Below are 23,414 nucleotides of genomic sequence, written 5' to 3' on the forward strand. Positions count from 1 at the left end.
AGGCAGTGGTGGCTGCCAGAAAACCGACTCTGGCCGAGTAAGCGTCAGGTAGATATTTCTCCACCAGAGGACTCTGAGAGGTACGTGCAAATGACGGTAGGGTATGGGCATACAAGCTTGGCCATGTATTCATTTTTTTGATATTTTTTTTCTTTTTGTTTTAAAGTTTATTTATTTTGAGAGAGAGAGTAGGGGAGGGGCAGAGACAGAAGAGGGGAGAGGGTGGGAGGAGCGGCAGAGAGAGACAGAGAGAGAGAGAGAGAGAGAGAGAGAGAGAGAATCCCAAGCAGGCTCCACACTGCCAGAGTGAATCCCAATGTGGGGCACAAACCCATGAACCGTGATATCATGACCTGAGCCAAAACCAAGAGTCAGACACTTAACCGACTGAGGCACCTATAACTGTTACTGAAACTAGATGATGAGCACACAGGGGTTCACTGTGGTATCCTCTCTACTTTTAGGTATTTCAAATGTTTCCATAAAGCTGTCCTACATGAAGGAGATAACTGGGACTCTGATTCAATGTCCAAATTCAGTTCAACAAAGACTCAGGTATTGGCACAAAAACAGACACATAGACCAATGGAATAGAATAGAGAACCCAGAATGGGACCCACAAATGTATGGCCAACTAATCTTTGACAAAGCAGAAAAGAGTATCCAATGGAAAACAGTCTCTTTAACAAATGGTACTGGGAGAACTGGACAGCAACATGCAGAAGAATGAAACTAGACCACTTTCTTACACCATACACAAAAATAAACTCAAAATGGATGAAGGACCTGAATGTGAGACAGGAAACCATCAAAACCCTAGAGGAGAAAGCAGGAAAAAACCTCTTTGACCTCAGCCACAGCAATTTCTTACTCAACACATCTCCAAAGGCAAGGGAATTAAAAGCAAAAATGAACTATTGGGACCTCATCAAGATAAAAAGCTTCTGTACTGCAAAGGAAACAACCAACAAAACTAAAAGGCAACCGACAGAATGGGAAAAAAGATTTGCAAATGACATATCGGATAAAGAGCTAGTATCCAAAATCTATAAAGAACTCACCAAACTCCACACCCGAAAAACAAATAATCCAGTGAAGAAATGGGCAGACGACATGAATAGACACTTTTCCAAAGAAGACATCCAGATGGTCAACAGACACGTGAAAAGTTGCTCAATGTCACTCCTCACCAGGGAAATACAAATCAAAACCATACTGAGATACCACCTCACACCAGTCAGAGTGGCTAAAATGAACAAATCAGGAAACTATAGATGCTGGAGAGGATGTGGAGAAACGGGAACCCTCCTGCACTGTTGATGGGAATGCAAACTGGTGCAGTCACTCTGGAAAACAGCATGGAGATTCCTCAAAAAATTAAAAATAGACCTACCCTATGACCCAGCAATAGCACTGCTAGGGATTTACCCAAGGGCTACAGGAGTGCTGATGCATAGGGGCACTTGTACCCCAATGTTTATAGCAGCACTTTCAACAATAGCCAAATTATGGAAAGAGCCTAAATGTCCATCAACTGACGAATGGATAAAGAAGATGTGGTTTATATATACAATGGAATACTACTTGGCAATGAGAAAGAATGAAATCTGGCCATTTGCAGTAACATGGATAGAACTGGAGGGTATTATGCTAAGTGAAATAAGTCAGTCAAAGAAAGATACCCTATGTTTTCACTCATATGTGGATCTTGAGAAACTTAAGACCATGGGGGAGGAGAAGGGGAAAAAAAAGTTACAGAGAGGGAGGGAGGCAAACCATAAGAGACTCTTAAATACAGAGAACAAACTGAGGGTTGATGGGGGGTAGGGGAGAAGGGAAAGTGGGTGATGGGCACTGAGCACTGAGGAGGGCACCTGTTGGGATGAGCACTGGGTGTTGTATGGAAACCAATTTGACAATAAACTATATTAAAAAAAAAAAAAGACCTGAGCTGAGATCAAGAGTCGGTTGCTTAACCAACTGAGCCATCCAGGTGCCCGTCTATTATTTTTAATTAGCTTGAGGTTAAAAATAAGAAATTAAGTGGCTTGCATAAAAAAAAAAGTTTATTTGAGAGTGGGGGAGGGGCAGAGACAGAAGGGAGGGAGGGAGGGAGAGGGAGGAAGGAGGGGCAGAGAGAGAGAGAGAGAGAGAGAGAGAGAGAGAGAGAGAGAGAGAATCCCAAGCAGGCTCCACACTGTCCGAGTGAAACCTGATGTGGGGCTCAAATCCATAAATCGTGAGATCATGACCTGAGCCAAAACCAAGAGTCAGACACTTAACCGACTGAGCCACCCAGGCACCCATAATTGTTACTGAGACAAGGTGACGAGCACACAGGGACTCACTGTAGTATCCTCTCTACTTTTATGTATTTCAAATGTTTCCATAAAGCTGTCCTACATGAAGGAGATAACTGGGACTCTGATTCAATGTCCAAATTCAGTTCAACAAACACTCAGGTCTGGGTGTGCAGGTTGCTGCGACAAGCGCTGTGAGGAACACAAAGGTCACAAAGTCACAGGCTTTGCTCTCAACAGACTGGCAAGGACATGTATGCAAATAACTGAAACATCAAGGAAAATGATAGATATTAGAATCAAAGTTTCAAACGCAGAGAAAATTCAGAGTAGAAGGAATGATAAATGAAACAGGTCTAGAATACCCTCATGAGGGCGATTTTACTTTGAGACAGGCCTTGAAGACTGAGTGGCTTTCCTGGGGCAGGAGGACACTTTCAACATGAAGAATGACATGGCAAAGGAGCTGCTCTCTGAGTCTGATCTGTTCTCTCTACTGCCACCTCTGCCCCGAGAAAAGCTACTCAATCTTCCAGGAGGTCTTGGGGAAGAGAGAATGATCTAGAGTGACCCACATCGGGCAGAGGGAAGCAGGTTAGGGTGGTGTTCAGGAGGCCTTGTGAGCTCACGGCTGATTTTCACCCACAGGAATGAGCTATTAAAGGTACCAAATGAGCAGTGATAAGAGCTACATGTAGACAAGATTAATCCTGAACCAGGGGAGATACGAAGCTTGAAGAGATCAATCAAGAAGTTGCTTCAGTGGTTTGGTGGAGAGTCAATAAGTCAATAACTTGGATGGTAAGAGAAAAAGGAAATGGAAATTTGGAGATATGAGGGAGACTACTGAACACGTGGAAACAACCGTCGGGGGAGGCTGGGGAAACAGAGTCAAAGGATGATGCCCAGAAAGGATGGATATCAGGGAGGAGGGTAAACAGTGGTATTAGCAGAATCAGTGTCTGTTTGTGTACACGTGTGCACACCTGTGCATGTGCCTATGTGTGGGGGGCAGGGGACACCCAGCTTTCTGTATTTGGTGATGGCCTGTGATGAATACAAGAACTTCATTAAGGATACCAAAAATACCTACAAAGTGTACTGAAATCTTAAGTGTGCCATTTGTCCTTCACACATAAGAGCTCAAATTTTCAAATGTGTATTGTTTGCATTTTAATGCTCTTTTACATATCCCTTGTGCAGGCAGTTGCCTCCTATTTCAGGAGCTCAAAACATTTCAGATCATAAGTTCATTAATCCTTACGACACATCTGGCAACTATTAATAAAAATGACTGCAAAGTATTTTGCAGCTATAAATATTAAGGAGAAGTCCCATGAGGCAAGTGAATAGAAGTGTAATTATCTACATCTCACACTACAGAAACCAAGGCTCAGAGACATTCACCTAATGGTTAAATGCATCCAGGCTACCCCATGAGTCAGTGACAGAGATGGAAAAGGACTGACTTCTCAAGCACCAGCTCAACCTGCAATCGTGCTGTCTGCTGAGCATCACTGAAACTTAACAGATGAGTAGGTTACAAGCAAGAGAACCGCTTAGAAGTATTTCACGGAAAAGATGAGGGTCACTTGCCATATCATAGCCCATCATTTTTTAACTCTGGTTTTCACATGCCACGTGAATGAAGAAAATAGGGAAGATCAACTCAGAATTTCAACTAGGCATAAGACTTACTGGGAGACCCCCTTGCCTAAAAGAATATAAAGGTTTAACATCTTGGCAACACGTACAGACCCTCACTTCTCCGTGAGGCTGCACCTTCTCCTCACTTGTTAGGCTAACTCCACTCTGTACTGACTCCACTGCTCTGTCAGAGCCTTCCCTGCACTCTTCTTTCTCCCTAGGCAAAGATTTCTTCCTGGTGCGCAGCCAGTCACGTTTGTCTCAGCTAGAGCACACCTTCACCATGTCAGTCAGCCTCAGACATACACAGACTACAGCATCTACAACATCATCCTATTTGGCTTTCTGAAGGGTAGGCATTATGGCTCAATCATCTCTGTATTCCCATACAGAGGAGAATAACTCCATGTTTGCTGAATGAATACATACATAAATGAACAAATTAATTACCTAAGTGACATGAAGAAGGCCAAACTATACAGTTACAGACAATCTGGAAAAGATTAGACATGCTGAAATTTGGGCACAAGGGTAGGTAGGGGGGAGAAAAAATATTTAAAAAAATTTTTTTAATGTTTGTTTATTTTTAAGAGAGAGAGAGAGAGAGAGCATGAGTGAGGAGGGGCAGAGAGAGAGGGAGACACAGAATCCGAAGCAGGCTCCAGGCTCTAAGCTGTCAGCACAGAGCCCAATGCAGGGCTCAAACTCACAAATTGTGAGATCATGACCTAGGCTGAAGTCAGATGCTTAACCAACTGAGCCACCCAGGTGCCCCAGAAGAAATATTTTAAAGCAAAAAATACACAATTTGTTCCAAAACACTGAATTCTCTGATGCAATTTTTTTCTTGTTTGAAAATGAACCTTTCCTAATAATCACCCCTTCACCCTGAACGCGGTAAATTCTTAAATGTCATTTTCCAATGGATCCTACGCAAATATGATCTTCCATGTCTTTTAAGATTTTATTTTTATTTATTGTTTTGAGAAGAGGAGAGGGACAGAGAGAGAATCTCAAGCAGGTCCTCACCCAGCACGAGGATTTATCTCATGAACCATGAGGTCATGGCCTGAGCTGAAATCAAGAGTTGGATGCTTAACCGACTGAGCCACCCAGGTGCCTCAAGATTTTATTTCTTAAAGTAATCTCTACACCCACCATGTGGCTCACACTCACAACCCCAAGATCAAGAGTCACATGCTCTGGTGACTGAGCCAGCCAGGAGCCCCTCCCCCGCCCCCCCCCCCCCCCCCCCCCCCGCTCCTTTTTAAAACTCTAACCAATCATTTAAATCCAAGCATAAGAATACATAACAAGAGATGTAGGATTTACCTTTGCTACAAATAATCAATAGACAACCTTTGATTTTCATGCTGCTAAAGTGAGAAAAATATAATAAACGAGACCAACCAAGCAGGGCGAGTGCATATAAATAAAATATTTCCTAATCTTTGAATATGTTCTGATAAGCGTAATAAACAATGGATAAAAACAGTCATGTACAATTACCTAAAGATCAAGACTCAGCAATAAATAACCTAATCAATATAAACATACTTTTTAAAGGTTATGTTAATCAGAGGCAGAGTGGTTAGGGTGGAAGAAGGGGAACTGGAAAGTCACAGGAGGAAGGCTGGTAGGAAGCACCCTGCACTAGTCCAGAGACTGACACTTCAGCTGCCTGCAGGAACTGGTTCACATAGCCAGCTCCCCACTCACAGAGCTGGCTCAAGATTTACACGCTGCCTCTCCAGGGTGATCAGGGTTAAGAGTATGTTAGCTATGATGACTCCAGCACTTCTGTCCATCTGGCAATTAGATTTCTTATTTTAAATGAGTGACTCAGCATTCTACCTGACCCATCGGTCATTTGTTTGTGTGTAAGCCTGATCATCTCTGGTGTTGCACATCCACAAGGTGGTAATCCAGTCCACATGCATTCTCTGAGCAATGCCACACAGAGTGGAAGACAGGTGGCCACCAGCTGGTCCCCTTCCAGACACACTTTTATTCTACCTGCCTCATGCCCCTTTCAATCAGTGACATCAAGTATCAATGTGGCAGGCATGGGAAGGTGACTTCATTTTTCTGCCCAAAATTACAATGCCTCATGAGGTTTTTAGATACACTCAAATAGATTCTTTCAGTTTTATCCTCTTCTAATCTACCCTCCAAATTGCAGTCAGAAGAACTTTCTGAAATACAAATTTGACCATGTCACTCTCCTGCCAGAAAGCAGTTAATGATTCTCCACTGCCCACAGATAATTTTTTTAGAAAGGAATGGGCAAGAAAATACAAATAGGTCCTACTCAGTGTATTTCCATGGTTTGACCAGTCCCTAATTCAAATATTTTACTTATTTTGCTTTTTTAATGCTTAGTTTTGAGAGAGAGAGAGACAGACAGACAGAGCATTACCAGGGCAGGGGCTGAGAGAGGGCGACACAGAATCTGAAGCAGGCTCCAGGCTCTGAACTGTCAGCACAAAGCCCAATGCAGGGCTCAAACTCGTGAGCCATGAGATCATAACCTGAGCTGAAGTCGGACGCTTAACCGGCTGAGTCACCCAGGTGCTCCCCACTCCTTCAAATACTTTAGATTCATTCATTCTATAAATATAATCGCTTGTAATATTTTAGTCAGATCCAGTGAAATCTCTTAAGGTCACAATTGTGCATGCAATTTTGTTCCTTGAATATAAATCTCAGTATGCCACTCACTAGGCTCTGTAACCTTAGATGAGGTGTTTAACCTACCAAAGTCTCATTTTCCTCAATATCTCAGTATCTAATATCACCCTCTAACCCTGTGCTCTCCAACATGGTGGCCACCAGCCCATGTAGCTACTGAGCACTTGAAATGAAGCTAATGTGACTGAGGAAGTGAATTTTTAATTTTACTTAATTTTAATTATTAATATATAAATTTAAAAATTAAAGTGCCTTTGAATACGTTTAGAACAGATTGGGCACGGGGATCTATTTTGTCTACTTCATGAACTCTAAATGCAGATCAAGTATTTCCGACAAAAATTTAGTATCCACATTGAGATGTGCTAGAAATGTAAAATACACACTTGATTTCAAGAACTTTACAGAAAAAAAGAAGGAAATATCTCAGTAAATTTTTTATACTGATTACAGGTTAAAGTGACAGTATTATGACTATACTAGGTTAAGTAAATTATATTACTAGAATTAATTTGACCTGTTTCTTTTTACTTTTTTAAATGTGCCTGCCAGAAAATTTAAAATGTCACGTGGGGCTCACATTCTTCTATTGGACAGCGCTGATCTAACTTAGCACCACTATTGAGCTAATGCATATAAAATCTCTAGCACGCAGTAAACACTCAGCACATTTGGGAAATACCATGGTTTTCCTAATCACTGGAATTTTGTGGTGTCTTCAAAGATACTTCTAGCTTAGGTTGCTACAAGCCCAGTTTTAAATAATCAACAATTATATCTGATGTAAAATATAAATCCAAAGATTCTACTTCGTTTATCAGTCCCAAAGCCATTCAGGATACAATATTTTTTTTAATATGAAATTTATTGTCAAACTGGTTTCCAGACAACACCCAGTGCTCATCCCAAAAGGTGCCCACCTCAGTACCTATCACCCACCCTCCCCTCCCTCCCACCCCCCATCAACCCTGTTTGTTCTGTTTTTGGTTTTTTTTTTTTAATGTTTATTTATTTTTGAGACAGAGAGAGAGCATGAACGGGGGAGGGTCAGAGAGAGAGGGAGACACAGAATCTGAAGCAGGCTCCAGGCTCTGAGCTGTCAGCACAGAGCCCGACGCGGGGCTCGAACTCACAGACTGTGAGATCGTGACCTGAGCCGAAGTCGGACGCTCAACCGACTGAGCCACCCAGGCGCCCCTGTTCTCAGTTTTTAAGAGTCTCTTATGCTTTGGCTCTCTCCCTCTCTAACCTCTTTTTTTTTTTTTTTCTTCTTCCCCTCCCCCGTGGACTTTAATTCCATTTTCTTTCAAATAAAGAACCTTAGATATCATCAATTTACTCATTCACAAACACATGTCAGGTGTCTGCTATATTCCAATGACTGTGCCAGAAGCTGGGGATATAGGGGGGGCAAAACCACACACAGAGTCCCTTGCTCCTCAGAAACAGGCACGCGGGGACTAACTTATACTCCCATTTAACTTTAATTATATAAAACAACTAAAAGGCCCATTTCTTCCATCAACAAGTGAACTATTTTATCAGAGGGTAAAAGTGAGTGAGACCATCAAAACAGACTTTTCATTTTACTATATTATTTATATATGTGTTAGTTCAACTTATTTGAGGTACTATGTATAGGAAATTTTAAATGCTAGTATTTCTGGAGTTGTGATAAAAGATAGTTTCTTATTTTTACTTTTTAAACTTCCACATGATAGCTATTAATGCTTACTTAAATATTCATGTGAAAAAAACTTACATTTTTTTAAAGGATGTAATATTCACTTCATTAAAAATAATGGTTGTTGGTTTTTCAAGTGTCTATGAAGGACAAAAGGTGTTTACTTAAAAGAGAATATTTGTTAATCTTAAAATTTTAAAAACTGGGTCTAAATGTAGACTATCACCTGTTTGGTATAACCTGTAAGCTAAGAATGATTTTTACACTTTCAAATTATTGAAATAAAAGAATACTTTGTAACATGAAAAAATTATATGAAATTCAAATTTGGGGGTTATAAATAAAATTTTCTCAGAACACTCATTTATTAGAGTAGACTCATTTATTAGAAGTATTATCTATGGCTAGTTTTGACAGGCCTACAAAACCTAAAATAATACTTTCTGGCCCTTAAAAAAAGTTTCCCAATCCCTGATCTAGAGAATCATACAAAAGTATACAATGACAATTTCTGAAAAATGACTGGCAGACTGAGGTCTCTTCAATCAACTTCAGTAATGACTCAGAAACTCATATTTTCACTATTTTTCAAATCAGCTATTATACCTGACTGTGAAGACAACACTGTCAACTCAGTATCTTTCAATACAGTGTCCATATATTTCTGGGGCAAAGACAGGCAGCAAAACATTATGAAAATTTTGGAAAACTGACAGTACTAAAAGTGACTAAGAATTCATCCCTAAAGCAACTGAATGGAAATCATTTGCCTTAAATTAAAAAAAAAGCGGGGAGGGCGCTGGGTGGCTCAGTCAGTTAAGCACCCAACTTCAGCTCAGGTCATGATCTCACAGTTCGTGAGTTCAAACCCCACATCAGACTCCACACTGTCAATGTGGAGCCTGCTTGGGATTCTCTCTCCCTCTCTCTCTATGCCCCTCCCCAACTCGCACTCTGTCTCAAAATAAATAAACTTAAAAAAAAAGTCTGTACTCCAAAGGCAGACTTGCCTTTATGAACTCAAGAACAACTGAATGTATGATAACATATTCAAATGTATTTATTACATGTGGCACTTACTAAATTACAGGCAGGAAATGCAAATATACATTATTTTCTTTTAAGTTTATTTATTTATTTTGAAAGAGAAAGAGAGCGTGCATGCAAACAGGGCAGTAGCAGAAAGAAAGGGAAAGACAGAGAATCCCAAACAGGTTCCATGCAGAGCTGGGCTTTGGGCACGATCTCATGAACCATGAGATCACGACCTGAGCCAAAATGAAGAGTCAGATGCTTAACCTACTGAGCTACCCAGGCACCCCTATGTTATTTTTTAAAGAATCTGAACAATTAATGAACACTGAAGGCTGGAAAACAAGATATAAAGCCTTTTTCTTATTTTAGTTAGTTATGGTGATGACACATGGGGCAGCATTGATAAGGTTTGTTTCATCAAGGAGTCCACGTATGAGTAACCCTAAAAACAGCATCTGTGTGCACAAGGGAAGAACTAGTAGTTGGTTTGTTTTTTCCCATTTTATTTATTTATCTTTTCAGGTTTGCTTATTTATTTTGAGAGAAAGAGAAAGAGCACAAGCCGGGGAGGGGCAGAGAGAAGAGAGAGAATACCAAGCAGGCTCCGCACTGTCAGCACAGAGCTCAACTGGGAGCTCAAACTCACAAACCTGACCTGAGCCGAGATCAAGAGTCAGACACTTAACTGACTGCACCACCCAGGTGCCCCTTTCCCCCCCATTTTATGTGCAGAAGGATTGCTGACACAAAGGATGGAATAACTAACTACACAAGCATCTTTTCAATTAGTACTGGAGATGTGCAGTGCTGCTCTCTCACCTCAAGGCTTTGTCCATCCTCCATGCTGGAAACAGTGTTGAAAGAGAGAAAAATATCCCTGTGGTTGACAAGATAGCCCCAAGCAAAGTGCAGGACACAGAAAAGGGACAGACTGTAAAACATAGATAGGCTGAAAATGGCACTGTGCTTTTGATGGTGAAAATTAAACCTGAATATTAACTCTTTAATTCTCCAGATGAACCAGAGGCATCATTTAGAGTCCCAAAGTTTGAAGCACATAAATAGCTTCATCTGAACACAAACTTCTTGATACATGAAAAAAGCTATTATGCCAAATTAATTCAATCTAACTAATTAGAGAGCAGGAAGTTCTTTCAATTATTTTATGTGCTGTCTGAGACACACACTTGAATATGAGTACAGATTTCATTAATTGCAGTTCATTATTTTCCAGATTAGTTACTAAACTTGCATCAGAAGGTCAAAGACAGCAATTTTGTCAGCTGCCACCTCTTTCAGTGCAATATCTTTGCATTTCTGGAACTCAGAAATTGATTACAAACAAAAACAAATCTCCATAAAAATGAGAAACATAAGTCTTTATGAACATGTTCAAACCAAAACATTTTGTACAATGTAAGAATCTTTGTTTTTAAATCTTCAGAGTAAACTATTAACTTCTACCGTACAAGAAAAGATCCATGAATCTTTTCAAATACTGAAATATAATGCCAAAAAATAATAGCATCTTGATGTGAAAACCTGCTGACTCCAAAGAACAAGTTAATAAACATTAATCTTTTCGTTAGAGTTTCACCATAGTTATATGTTTGTATCTTTCCATGAGGGAGAGTACTGAACACTCTTGTTTGAAAATGTCAAGGACACTCTGATTAAAAGTACTTTTCTGAGAATAATCCTGCCTTCATTACACAACTTCTGTCTCTCTTCCACCTAACAGTGAAATTATAGGAATGACGGGTAGAAACAAGACCTATCCCATTCCTCAGTTATTACCTGGACTATTTTTATATTTTCAAAATCTTATTTTTTAAAAAACAGAAGTGACAGCAATTCCATGGTGCTTTTTTGAAGAGAGCACCCTGCTATCTCTAAATCATTCCACTTATTCACAGCTGTTACCAGTCTCTCTGTTAATTTCACCTCTGTCATTCTGCGCCTTCCACCCCCTGCTGTAGCAGAGCCATCCTACACAGCTCTCACCGCCTCGGTGCTGCCGTCCCTTGACTGCTTATACAGTCAGCTCTCTTAGTCATTGTTTGGTCAAGCTATAAATAACTCCTTTAATCCTTCCTCATAAATCATTTCTGACGTTATCCCCTGAAATAATTCCAATTGGTCAATGGATTTCCCATAGTGACACATCCAGGACCAACTGCAGTAATCTAAGCGTGGTCTAATAATGCCAAGGGTGGTGTTCAGGTGAGTCCATGTGAGTTTCTTCATTATTGTGACTATTTCAGAGAAGAACTTTAAGTCTTCAAACTAAACTGGGACAGAAATATAAAAAAGGAAGAAGTTTTAGTATCTTTCATCATAGTTCAGTGGGAAACAGCTTTAAAAATGATAAAAAGAGAAAGTTGGGGGGAATAGAAATAAAATAATATCCTATCATATGTGGTCTATCTGGTTACCACATATTGTTGATACTCAAACCATTGGGGTTTTGGGGGTTTTTTGTGCTGTTGCACATTATATAGCTTCAGCAAGGTTACTATATATTATCTCTACATCTTATGTAGTATTAATAATTTATCCTTTCCCATACTGTAGAATTGATCCAGATTCCTTTTAGGATATGCACTGATTTCTATTTTTCTGGGTTCTATCTTTGATGTTATTCTATAACACACTAAGTTTTTTAGTCTTAGGTATTGATTATTTAATGACTACTTATACAGGCTACTGAAATGAGTGTATTAACAAAGCACTAGCAGCAAATAAAACACAGAATCAAAAGGAGAGCAAGGTTCATGGCATTTGTGTATTTCTTTGCACTACTGGTAAATGTTACCACTAGATAATTCACACAGAGCTATGGCAAAGCCAGGCAGTGAACAGAGTAGTTTAGGAATGTTTGCCAGCATGAATGTGTTTTAGGCTTGTTACAAGACTGGTGATACAGAGAAAGACCACGGACATGGTGTCCCTTTATTTCCATAATGTATCTAACAAAGTCTCCCATGATCTCTTTGGTAGAAAGAGGAAGAAATGTGGACTGCAGATGGTAGTTGCTGAACACGTAAAGCTGAAATATGCTGATCTGTCACCCTGTGACTTGAGGAGTGATCTTTAGTTGCCTATGACAGGGCTCTCTCTTAGGCCCTCTAACGTTCAATTATTTTACTTATGACTCAAATGAAGACAGACTATGCCCTTAAAAAGTTTGCAGAGATAGCTGGATCAAATGTATTTTCTAAATAACTACTTAAGAAATACCTTGATAGGTACCTGGGTGGCTCAGTGGGTTGAGCGTCCAACTTCGGCCCAGGTCATGATCTCGCAGTTCGTGAGTTCGAGCCCCACGTCCAGCTCTGTGCTGACAGCTCAGAGCCTGGAGCCTGCTTCGGATTCTGTGTCTCCTTCTCTCTCTGCCCCTTACCCCCACTCATGCTCTCTCTCTCTCTCTCTCAAAAATAAACATTAAAAAATTAAAAAAAAAAAAAGTACCTTAATATTCTAGGAGCATTAAAACAAAACTAAGATGAAAAATTTTAGAAATGAATCTAAAGTTCCTTAAGTATTTTTATACATCAGCTAGACAACACAGTAATAAAAAAGAACTGCACTGACAAGAGTGTAAACAAACAAACAAAAAAGGGAATGTTAACTGACCAGAGGCACAACAAGCTAATACTGGCTTTAAAAAAAAAAAAAAAAAAAAAAGTACAGTCATATGTTGCTTTGGTAGAAGTACATTATTTAGAAGAGGAAGATGATGATTCCACTATTTTCAAGTGTGCGTTTCAAAATACTTCCAGGCTCCCCACTTGAAGCAAGACTCTGACAAGGCAACTGAAGAATGATGGAGCATTTATTATGAGATATAGTGGACTAACCTATAGCTATTAATTAAGTCTAGAGAGAACCTTCTCCTCCCCTCCCTTTAACTCCTAGGTAACACCAGAGGAAACTCTGAGGCAAAAGCTGGTTGGAAGGAAGCGGATTTTTTTCCTGGAGGACTAAGAGTTCCCACAAGGAGAGGCAGGACAGATCATCAACAACAGTAAGACCCTCAACTTTAGGTATCAAAGCTCATTTCCAAGTGAATGGGATGCCATTATAGTAAAGACTACTATTTAAAAAAAATTGAGGAGCACTAAAGAAGTCTAACCAATACAACATTCTTCTTACTGCTGTTACTTTGAAATTCCATTTGCATTACAGTGCTCCATTTCCAAGGATGAAACACCATTCAGGTGGCAACAATTTAAAACATATTTAAACAAAAGAAAACTCCATATTGGCAATGTCATTTAAAATTATGCTTTACTTCTCTGAGAGCTTTATCCCAGACAGTCAATAAAAATGATGTGAGCACAAGCATCTTTGATCAACTAAGTCCTGATGATACGCTTAAGTTTTCCCCTCCTTTAGGAATAGTTCTTCAGTGGAACTTGTATCAATCTAGGCAAGAAAGTTCATAATTATGTCTTGATATCGCAAATCCCCACTCAGATGTGATTCCCTCACCTCTAAGCTGCAAACATAGTACTTTATACCACTGGATGACACTTGACACATACAAACTATCTAATATTATAATCTGCATATGTCAATGGTCAACCAATTCTAGAGAAGAGCTAATAAACATATAAACATAACAATAACATCCAATGAAGATTAAATATGGTAATAGTATACTAATGTGGTGAAAGCTATTGTTTTAGTTTAGCTGGTCAAGGCCTCTCTAAATGCAAGTGTACTTCCTTAGACTGGTCTATCTTGACCACTCTAAATAGTAGACCACTCTATTAGAGACCTAGTAGCCATGCAAAAACTTTGGGAAAGAGTATTCCAAGTATAAGGAAAGGCAAATGCAAAAAATTCTTGAGACCAAAATGAACTTCATGTGTTCATGAGATTAGGAAGCAAGGGAGGGAGGGAAGGTAGGAGGGAGGGAGGGAAGGTAGGAGGGAGGGAGGGAAGGTAGGAGGGAGGGAGGGAAGGTAGGAGGGAGGGAGGGAAGGGAGGGAGGGAGGGAGGGAGGGAGGAAGGAAGGAAGGAAGTTAGGAAGGAAGGAAGAAGGGGAAAAGGCCAACATGACTTAGTATGGTGAACAAAGAAGAAATAAAGGGCATAAAGATTAGAAGTCAGGGGAACAGATCATATAGGATGCTGTAAGGCACAGTAAGGAATTTTGATTTTATTCAGTTTTAGTGAGAAGCAGTGGAAGACTTCAAGCCATGAATTTAAGTAAGATTTTGGAAGGTCACTTTGGCTACTTCATGAATAATAGACTTTATGAGGCAAAAAGTGTCAGACAGACCTGTATGTAGGCTGCTGGAATAATCTAGGCAAGAGATGATGGTGGCATGAATGACTGATGAAGATGGAGATGGTCAGAAGTCACTGGATTGGAAGCAGTACCTATAAAATTTTACTGATGCACTCTGAGATATGAGCAACTAGGTGGACATTTGTGCTACATACTGAGATGGATTTGTAGTTTTAAGTAGTTTGTGTGTTGGGAGTAAATAGACTTGTGAGCTGAAACCAACGGTAATGTTTTGGACTTATAAAATGTGAATGCCTAATTGATTTATGAGTGAAAAAGCTTAATGGGTAGTTGGCTCCATGAAGCCCAAGATCAGGGGCAAAGTTTGGGCTGGCGATAGAAATTTGAGCGTTGAAAATGCATAAACAGAGCCATGGAAGTAAATGGGGTGACCCATGGAAAGAAGGCCCAGAATGGAGCTCTGGGGCACCTGAATATTTGCAGCTTGATGGAATAGATGGTCCCAGAAAAGTCAACTGAGAAAGACTGAGCAGTCAGAGGAAGGGATGCCAGGAAATGTCACAGCACTGAAGCCTAGAGATGCAAGTGTTTCAGGTATGATGTCAAGTCAGATGAGGACTGGAATGGTGCAGGCAAGATTCAGCTCCCTGGTGACCTTCAGGAAAGGTCCTGCAGTGGGGTCGAGCTTTCACAAACCAAACCCCAACTGGACTGTTTAACTCCACCACTAGGCATCTTCATTCAGGCAAGTTTTGTATTTACATTATCATTTATTTATGAAATGTGAAATATCTGGGCTACTCTCTCCAATGCCATTGCTCATATATGCTCAAAAAAAGTAAACCAAATGGACAAATATTGCGTAAGGTATCTTTGAAATATCTCAAGATTACCTTCTTAAACTGGACATTACAAAATGCAGTTATTTGCCAATCACTACATTTCTTTCTAACATATTATTGTTCCTCTCATATCCAGAAGAACCAATCATTTACTGGCAAAACAGTAAAAATGATTTATTGTAGCAGGTGATTTGACTTGCAACATCAAAAACTCAAAGTAGCACTGAAAAACTAACTATGACTACAGAGTATGATTCAATAACTTCTAATGCCGTGTCAATTTCCTTTAACTTCTATAACTGTCTTCACCAAATAGCAATTGGAAAATGGTGGTTATCAAACTTTATATTTTGATAAAATCACCTGGGTGCTTATAAATACAGATTATAAAGGCACTCCCAGATGGGGTATGGATTATGAGGTCAGGCTGTTATTGCTTTTTTTAAAGTTACATTCTTAAAAATCTACCATGGAAATTCTGACACAGAGAGTCCATGCATCATACACTACAAACCAATGATGCAGTAACAGAATAATATATACAAATCCTTGGAAAAATCATTTTTGCCTAAACTCCAACCAAGGATTAGACTTGCTATTTCTTTTAGCTCTCATGGTCATAGATTCCTTCAATAACTGTCAAGCACTCCTTATGTGCTTAAATTTAGTTTAAGCATCCAAAATCGTGATTTTTTTCCATCCAATATGTGTAAATGTCTGCTTAAGTAATGTTTATATAATGCTAAGTTGAAAAAATTATATGTCTATATTGCAGCCTTACAAAACTAATACTACCCCCCCGAATATGCATTCATAAACTCAGAAAATTCTTTTAAATAGTTAAAGGTCTCAAACAAGGACTCACCTGCATTTCTGCAACTTGAATGTTTTAAGTGAATGTGGATAAGCTGATGTCAAAAGACCTATTTCAACAACTGAACTTGCACTGTATGTGTTTTTGAAGGAGTATAAATAAATCCTCATTTATCATTTTCTGCTGAATTCACACCTACATAAGGCTGGAAATTACGTTTCCAACAGGCTTCCCATTCACCATCGCATAAGAGCAGATTCCTGATTATGTTGAAAACCCTCTAAGATTTTCTTTAAAACTTATTTGAAGGCTGGGTGGAGAGTTTTAAGAAAAAGGGGAAATAAGACAAGTGATCACTTGTAACATTTTAAATGAAGGAACAGGTAGACCACAGCAGAGGAAAGAGAGGTGGAGAGGGAAGGACAGTGATGACATAAAATTGTTTGAAATAAGAAATGAAATCAAGAATTAAAAATAGAATTACATTTTGTTTGGCAATTCACAAACAACACTAAGTGCACTTCATAAATTTTACTATTGTTGCTCTAAGTAATATTACCATAAATCACATTAGCAGTGTACTCGGCACTTTTTAAAAGCAGAAAGGATTGAGACTGTCAGTAAGTTTCAACAGCTCTGTTACCTCTGAAGAGTGAAGGAGAAATTATCACAAGCTTTTACTAGGCCTAAAAAGGCTGGTTCTAAGGCCCCACCACCACTGCTATCCCTCCCCTTCAGCATCAATGCGACGACACAGAGCATCATTCCACCAGGAATTAGGAAATGTTCACCGTTGCTTTCCTGATGCTTTTACCTGATGTACAAGGGGAGACGGCTGCTTGCCCCTTTTCTCATCACGGACAGGGAAGAGCGACTTCAAGAGCTTTGGCATCTGCGGCACAAAGGATTTTACTGGATTCAAGTAGGAGGCTGCTAGGCTACTAAATCCTGTCAACAGTATTGAAAGGAAAAGAGATAAAATGTAAACAACTACATAGACGTTTTCTTTCTTGCAAGTTTGCCAAATTTCATTTGTAGCAAATATAACAATATAAATTATTCAAAAGTATCCTTTAAAAATATTAGAAAAACATAGTATTATTATGGCTCTCCTCAAACAAAATGTTATTTCCTTTTCCAATTAAAATTAACAGCAATTAGGGTAGTCCAAAAACGTTCTAATATCCAGTGTTCCTGTTAGTATCCGAAGGGTAATCCAACCCCAGTCCTGTCACAAATTGGTTCAAGTACTACCTTCTGTCCTAGAATAAGATGGGGGTTTTCATTTTTACATCACACAGCTGGTGACACACATGTACAGCTCTCTATCTAGACTTTAAACTCTTTGAAGTCAGGGACTATGTCTTCTCCAGCTTTAGCTTTTCATACCTACTTACTGAATGAAGATGATGAAATGGAGCTTTTAGGAAGAAGGTGGTGTTTGTTTTTACAGGAGAGGGATCAATGCCCTGACCAACCACGTTCTTACTTGCTCTAAATTACCAAAGGCTGGGATCAGACATGCAGACAATATCTATGATATAAAAAGATTTCTCTCCCCTTAGTGAATAAAACTGAAGTTTTAGGAAAATGTAACCTAAGTCACAAACTGTAAAACACTGTATCCACATAATACTTTAAAAACAACAAGCAAGTCAACCTGAGGAACTGTGTGTGATGCTGCCCCAATGGAAGCACACAGCCACCAGCATACCTCTACTCTACACTGGCCCCTGAAATGACTTTAAGTTCATTGGCAATACAGTTGTGACATGGACCCATACAGTTCCAAGGTTTGTAAATTTTACATAAAGTAGTATAATAACTCTAAGTAGACTGTGAAAGGTAAGGATATTTTATAATCATGAGAGCAATCACTAAAACAATAAAGCAAAGAGATAGCTATAAATTCCAAGAGATGTGTTAAAGCGGATTTCAAAAAAGTCAAATAATTTACAAGAAGGCAAAATTAGGAAAGAGTAGAACAAAACAAAGGAAACCAATAGAAAATAAGTTTGAGATGAATAAAGAGCCAGAAGGACATAATCATCTAAACGCTGAGACCAAACAACAGGGACAATCTAGACTTCTCCCTACAGTTAAATTAACATTCTACACTGAGGAAGACCCTTAATTAAATGAAGATCTGGCCAAAAATCTTTCAAAGGCTGCATATATCACAAAGTGAGACAATCAGACACAAGGTGTCTCTTGAGGTAAGTACACAAAACTACCCTTCCATTTATCCTACCTTCCACCCCTCCCTCAAAATGGCCTGAATCTGTTCAAGCCTGTAGAGCTAACTACCAATTCACAGGAAATACGGTTGATAGAGAACCCTGTTTAAACAACCTCAGGGGGATGGTAACATAGTCTACTGTGCAAAAGACATGGTCTCTTCGGCAAATACAATGGATGGGGGAAAAAGACAAAGAACATATAGATTAAACTTTAACTCAAGACACATATCAACTCATCACAATAAATGAACCTTACTTAGATTTTCATTCAAAATAACTAAAAGGTATTTTTGAGCCAATTGGAGAAATCTAAATACTGACTAGATATTTGATGATATAAAGGACTTATTTTTAATTTTTCTTAGGAGTGAAATGTTATCAGCTCTAGAGAAATGTTACTGCTCTAGAGACACATGTACAGATATTTACAGATGAAATGGTATCCGGGATTTGCTTCAAATTATCCAGGAGAGGGCTGGGAGATGTAGCAGGAGTAGGGGTACATCAGACTAGTGATGAACTGATCATTCTGAAGTTGGGAGGGCTACCTGAGAGCATATGGTGTTATTCTTTCTACTCTTGTATGTTTGATATTTTCCATAGTAAAAGGATTCTTCAAAGTGAAGACAAAATAAAAACTTAAAAATTTTTTTTTAATGTTTATTTATTTTTGAGAGAGAGACAGAGCATGAGCAGGGGAGGAGCAGAGTGAGAGGAAGACAAAGAATCTGAAGCAGGCTCCAGGATCTGAGCTGTCAGCACGGAGTCCAACGCGGGGCTCGAATCCACGAGCTGTGAGATCATGACCTGCGCTGAAGTCGGATGCTTAACCAACGGAGCCACCCAGGAGCCCCAAAATAAAAATTTCTAAAGGGTTTGTCACTAACTGATGACTGCTAAATGCACTGATGATACATGTAATTCACAAAAAAGAAACTAAACTCAGAAAGACAGAGTGGGATGCAAGAAGCAATGATGAGCAAAGCAAAGTGGAAAATAATGTAAATCAAGTAAGCATGGATTACAAGCTTTAAAACAACAACAACAAATTTACAGAACTTTAAAACAAGGTATTTCACTCCTAGGTATTAACTCAAGAGAAGTGTTCACAAAAACACTTATACAAGAACAAACTTTATTCACAGTAACCAAAAAGTGGAAATAAGCCACATGACCATAAATAGAAGAACTAATTAAAAATCGTGACAAATTCAACTGTGATAGTGAATGTTTCTCAACAACAAAAAATAAATTACTGAAGGATGCAACCGTGTGGATAACATGAACAGAAATGTTGAATAAAAGAAGCATAACACAAAAAAAGCATATACTGCATGATGCCATTTGTATGAAATTGTAGAACAGGCAAAACTAATCTGAAGGAATAGAAATCAGAACACTGGCTGATTGTGGAAAGTAGCTGGAGTCCTGTACATCTTGTAAACTTGACTGGTGGGTAGGTTACACAGGTAAATGCATTTGTCAAAACTCATTAATATGACCCATAGTCAAGAAAAAAGCAGTCAATGTAAATAGACCATGAGACGGCCCAGATGCTGGATTTAGCAGATAAATATGTTGAAGTAGTTTTAGACACAGGCCCAAGGAAGTAAAGAAGAATCTGATCTTAACAAATGTATAGGTATAAAATATCCACAGAGAAATTAAAACTTTAAATAAAGAAACAAGTGAAATTCTAGAACTGAAAAGAATAATAACTGAGATAAAATATTCTCTGGATGTACTTAACAGAAGGTTGGAAATGGAAGGAGAAATTATGCAACCAGAAGATATAAGAATAAGACAAAAGGATGAAAAATAAAAATTAAAAAAAAATTGAGCTCCTGTGACCTGTAGGGTAATATTAAACAATCTAATACGTGTAATTTGAATCTCAGAAAGAGTAGAGAAAAATTGTTGGGGGTAAAATGTAATAATAGCTGAACATTTCCCAAATTTGTTGAAAACCACAACTTACAGATCCAAGAATATCAATGAAACACAAGTAAGATAAGTACTAAGAAAACCATACCTAAGTATACCTTAGTCCAAGTGCTAAAAACAAAAATTGAGAGAACTATGAAAGCAAACAAGAGAGTAAACACAGACATATTACATGTAGGAAAAAGAGACAGAAATGATGGCTGATTCTCAGCAGAAAAGGAATCTAAAAGACAATGTAAGATGTTTGAAGTGTTGAAAGAAGCTATCTACCCAGAATTCTCTAGCTAGTGAAAAAATTCTTCAAATAAAGTGAAGTGAAGATAATCTCAAAAAGGGGAGACAGCATTCTTTTCTCTCCAAGAGAACTTCACAATAAGAAATACTATAGGATATTCTTTGGACTATAGAGAAATGATATTGGATAAATATAAGACTTCATGAAGGACTGGATAGTGTCAGAAATAATAAATATGAAGAAAAATATAAAAGATTTTCTATAGTCTTTTAATCTGGCTGTTTTAAAGCAGAAAGAGTAACATCGTAAATGGGTTCATAATGTCTATAAAAGATATAACAACAATAATACAAAATAAGAGGGCTCCAGGAACAGGCAAATGGAATTATACACTTACAAGGTTCTTATATTTGTGCAGTGGGAAGTGATGTATTATTAATTCTAAGTAGACTATGATAAGTTAAGAATCTATACTAGAATCCTTGAGCAAAGACTTTAATAAATAAACACAGAAATACCAAACAGCCAGAAATAGAAATAAAATTAAATACTAAAAAATATTTTTCCAATTATCCCAAAAGAAGGCAGAAAAGAAGTTACAGTGGAAAAATAAAATAAAATACAAACGGCCAAAGAGAAACCAACAGCAATGTAGCAGACATAATAATAATATTAGATGTAGAAGAATTAAATATGCCAAGAAAAAGGCAAAACTTGTCAAGCTAGATTAGAAAATAAGTTAGAGCTAACTATATGCTGACAAGATAGCAAATATTTGTTCATTTAAAGAGCAAATATAGCTAAAATTTTAAAGACTGAGAAAAGGAGACACCATTCAAACAATAAGCAAAAGAAGGTTGATGAGGCTACGTTAATATCAAGTGAGACAGATTTCAAAGTAAGAGAATTCCAAAGATATAAAGGGACATTTAATAATGATAGAAATATCACTTCATTGGGAAAAAATAATGTATATACCTAACAACAAAGTTCCTACAAGAATGATGTAAAAACAGATAAATGAAAAAGTAGGTAATTTTTCATAATCATATTTGGAGATTTAATGCCCTCTCTCAGTGATGGATAGGACAAATAGAAAAAAAATCAGTAGAAGGACAGACTATTTGAAGAACCGATCTGACTGAATAAGCTTATCAACCACACTGACCTGATATATACAGAATGCTATGCCCTCAAACAGAACAGACCTTCTTTCCAAGCATACATGGAATGTTTACCAAGGTAGAACATAGTCTCAAAAACATTCCAAAAGACTGAAATATTAAAGAGTCTCTCTGATCATAAGGAAATCAAATAAGCAATCCATTAATAAAAAGATTCTCACCAGACATATGAAAATGAATTAACATGCTACCCAATAACTTACGAGTCAAAGAATAAATCAGAGGGAAATTAGAAAATATTTTGAATAGAATGAAAATGAAAGCACCATATTCCAAAATTTGTGAAATGCAGAAAGAAATAGAAATCAATGAAACAATCAAAAATAAAAACAAAATCAATGAAACAAAGTAAACAATGAAGAAAGTAAGACCAACTTTCGTTCTGAGAGAAGACTGAGAAAAATAAGACATGCCTCAAATGTACTCAAGAAAAACAGAAAGAAAACAAAAATTATCAAAAATAAAAAGGAGGGGTGCCTAGATGGCTCAGTTGGTTAAACATCTGGCTCTTGATTTCAGCTCAGGTCATAATATCACAGCTTGTGAGATTGAGCCCCACATCCTGCTCTGTGCTGACAATGTGGAACCTGCCTGGGATTCTCTCACTCTCTCTCTCTCTCAAAATAAATAAATAAACATTAAAAATTTTTCTTAAATAAATAAATAAAAAGAAGGAATATCACAATAGATCCTATAAACATTAAAAGGGCAATAAAGGAACACCATAACATTTACTGAAATAAGAGTAATAATTTAGATGAAACAGAAAATTACCTGAAAAACATAACTTATGAAAACTGACTCACAAAGAAATACAAAAAGTTAAATAGCACTTTATTAAAGAAAATGAAGTCATAATTTAAAAGTTTCCCAAAGAGAAAATTCCAGGCCCAGATAGTGTCACTGGTGAATCCTGTCAAACATTTAAGGAAGAAGTAATACCAAGCTTATATAAAATCTTTCAGAAAAAAAGATGGTAAGGAAATATTTCCCAAGTCATTTTATGAGGCCAACATATTCATATCAAAACCTAACTAAGGCATTATTATGAGAAAAGAGAAGTATTCATCATAGAACATAAACACAAAAATCCTTTACAGAAAGTTAGCAAGTAGAATAAAGAAAATATAAATGATAACACATCAAGTGGTATTTAGCACAGTAATGCAGGATAAATTCAACATTCAAAAATCAATGTAACAACATGTTATAAACCAAAAAAGGGAAAAAATCAGATGAGCATTCACTAGTAGGATAGTAGTTACAGGGTAGGAAATTCTGTTTTAAAATTTGTCTGTTTATGTATGTTGTATGTATGTATGTATTTTGAGAGAGACAGAGAATGGGAGCAGAAGAGGGGCAGAGAGAGAGAAGGTGAGAGAGAATCCCAAGCAGGCTCCATGCTGTCAGCACAGAGCCTGATGCAGGGCTGGATCTCACGTACTGTGAGATCATGACCTGAACCAAAACCAAGAGTTGGACGCTTAACCAACTGAGCCACCCAGGTGCCCCAGGAAATCCTGTTTTAAACTACTTCT

The 23,414-nt window shown here is 38.1% G+C and overlaps 1 protein-coding gene across 3 annotated transcripts in view; it reads right to left on the reverse strand.

Moving 5' to 3' along the window:
- The window catches only part of KIF13B (kinesin family member 13B), a 198,826-nt gene that overhangs the window by 10,783 nt on the left and 164,629 nt on the right, over nucleotides 1–23,414 (reverse strand). For all 3 annotated transcript variants that reach the window (XM_042934972.1, XM_042934973.1, XM_042934971.1), the window contains one exon: nucleotides 17,088–17,221. In XM_042934972.1, the coding sequence (XP_042790906.1) occupies nucleotides 17,088–17,221 (134 nt within the window). The remainder of the gene's footprint in view (nucleotides 1–17,087; nucleotides 17,222–23,414) is intronic.

The sequence above is a fragment of the Panthera leo genome, chromosome B1 (genome assembly GCF_018350215.1).
Source record: "Panthera leo isolate Ple1 chromosome B1, P.leo_Ple1_pat1.1, whole genome shotgun sequence".
Taxonomy (NCBI): domain Eukaryota; kingdom Metazoa; phylum Chordata; class Mammalia; order Carnivora; family Felidae; genus Panthera; species Panthera leo.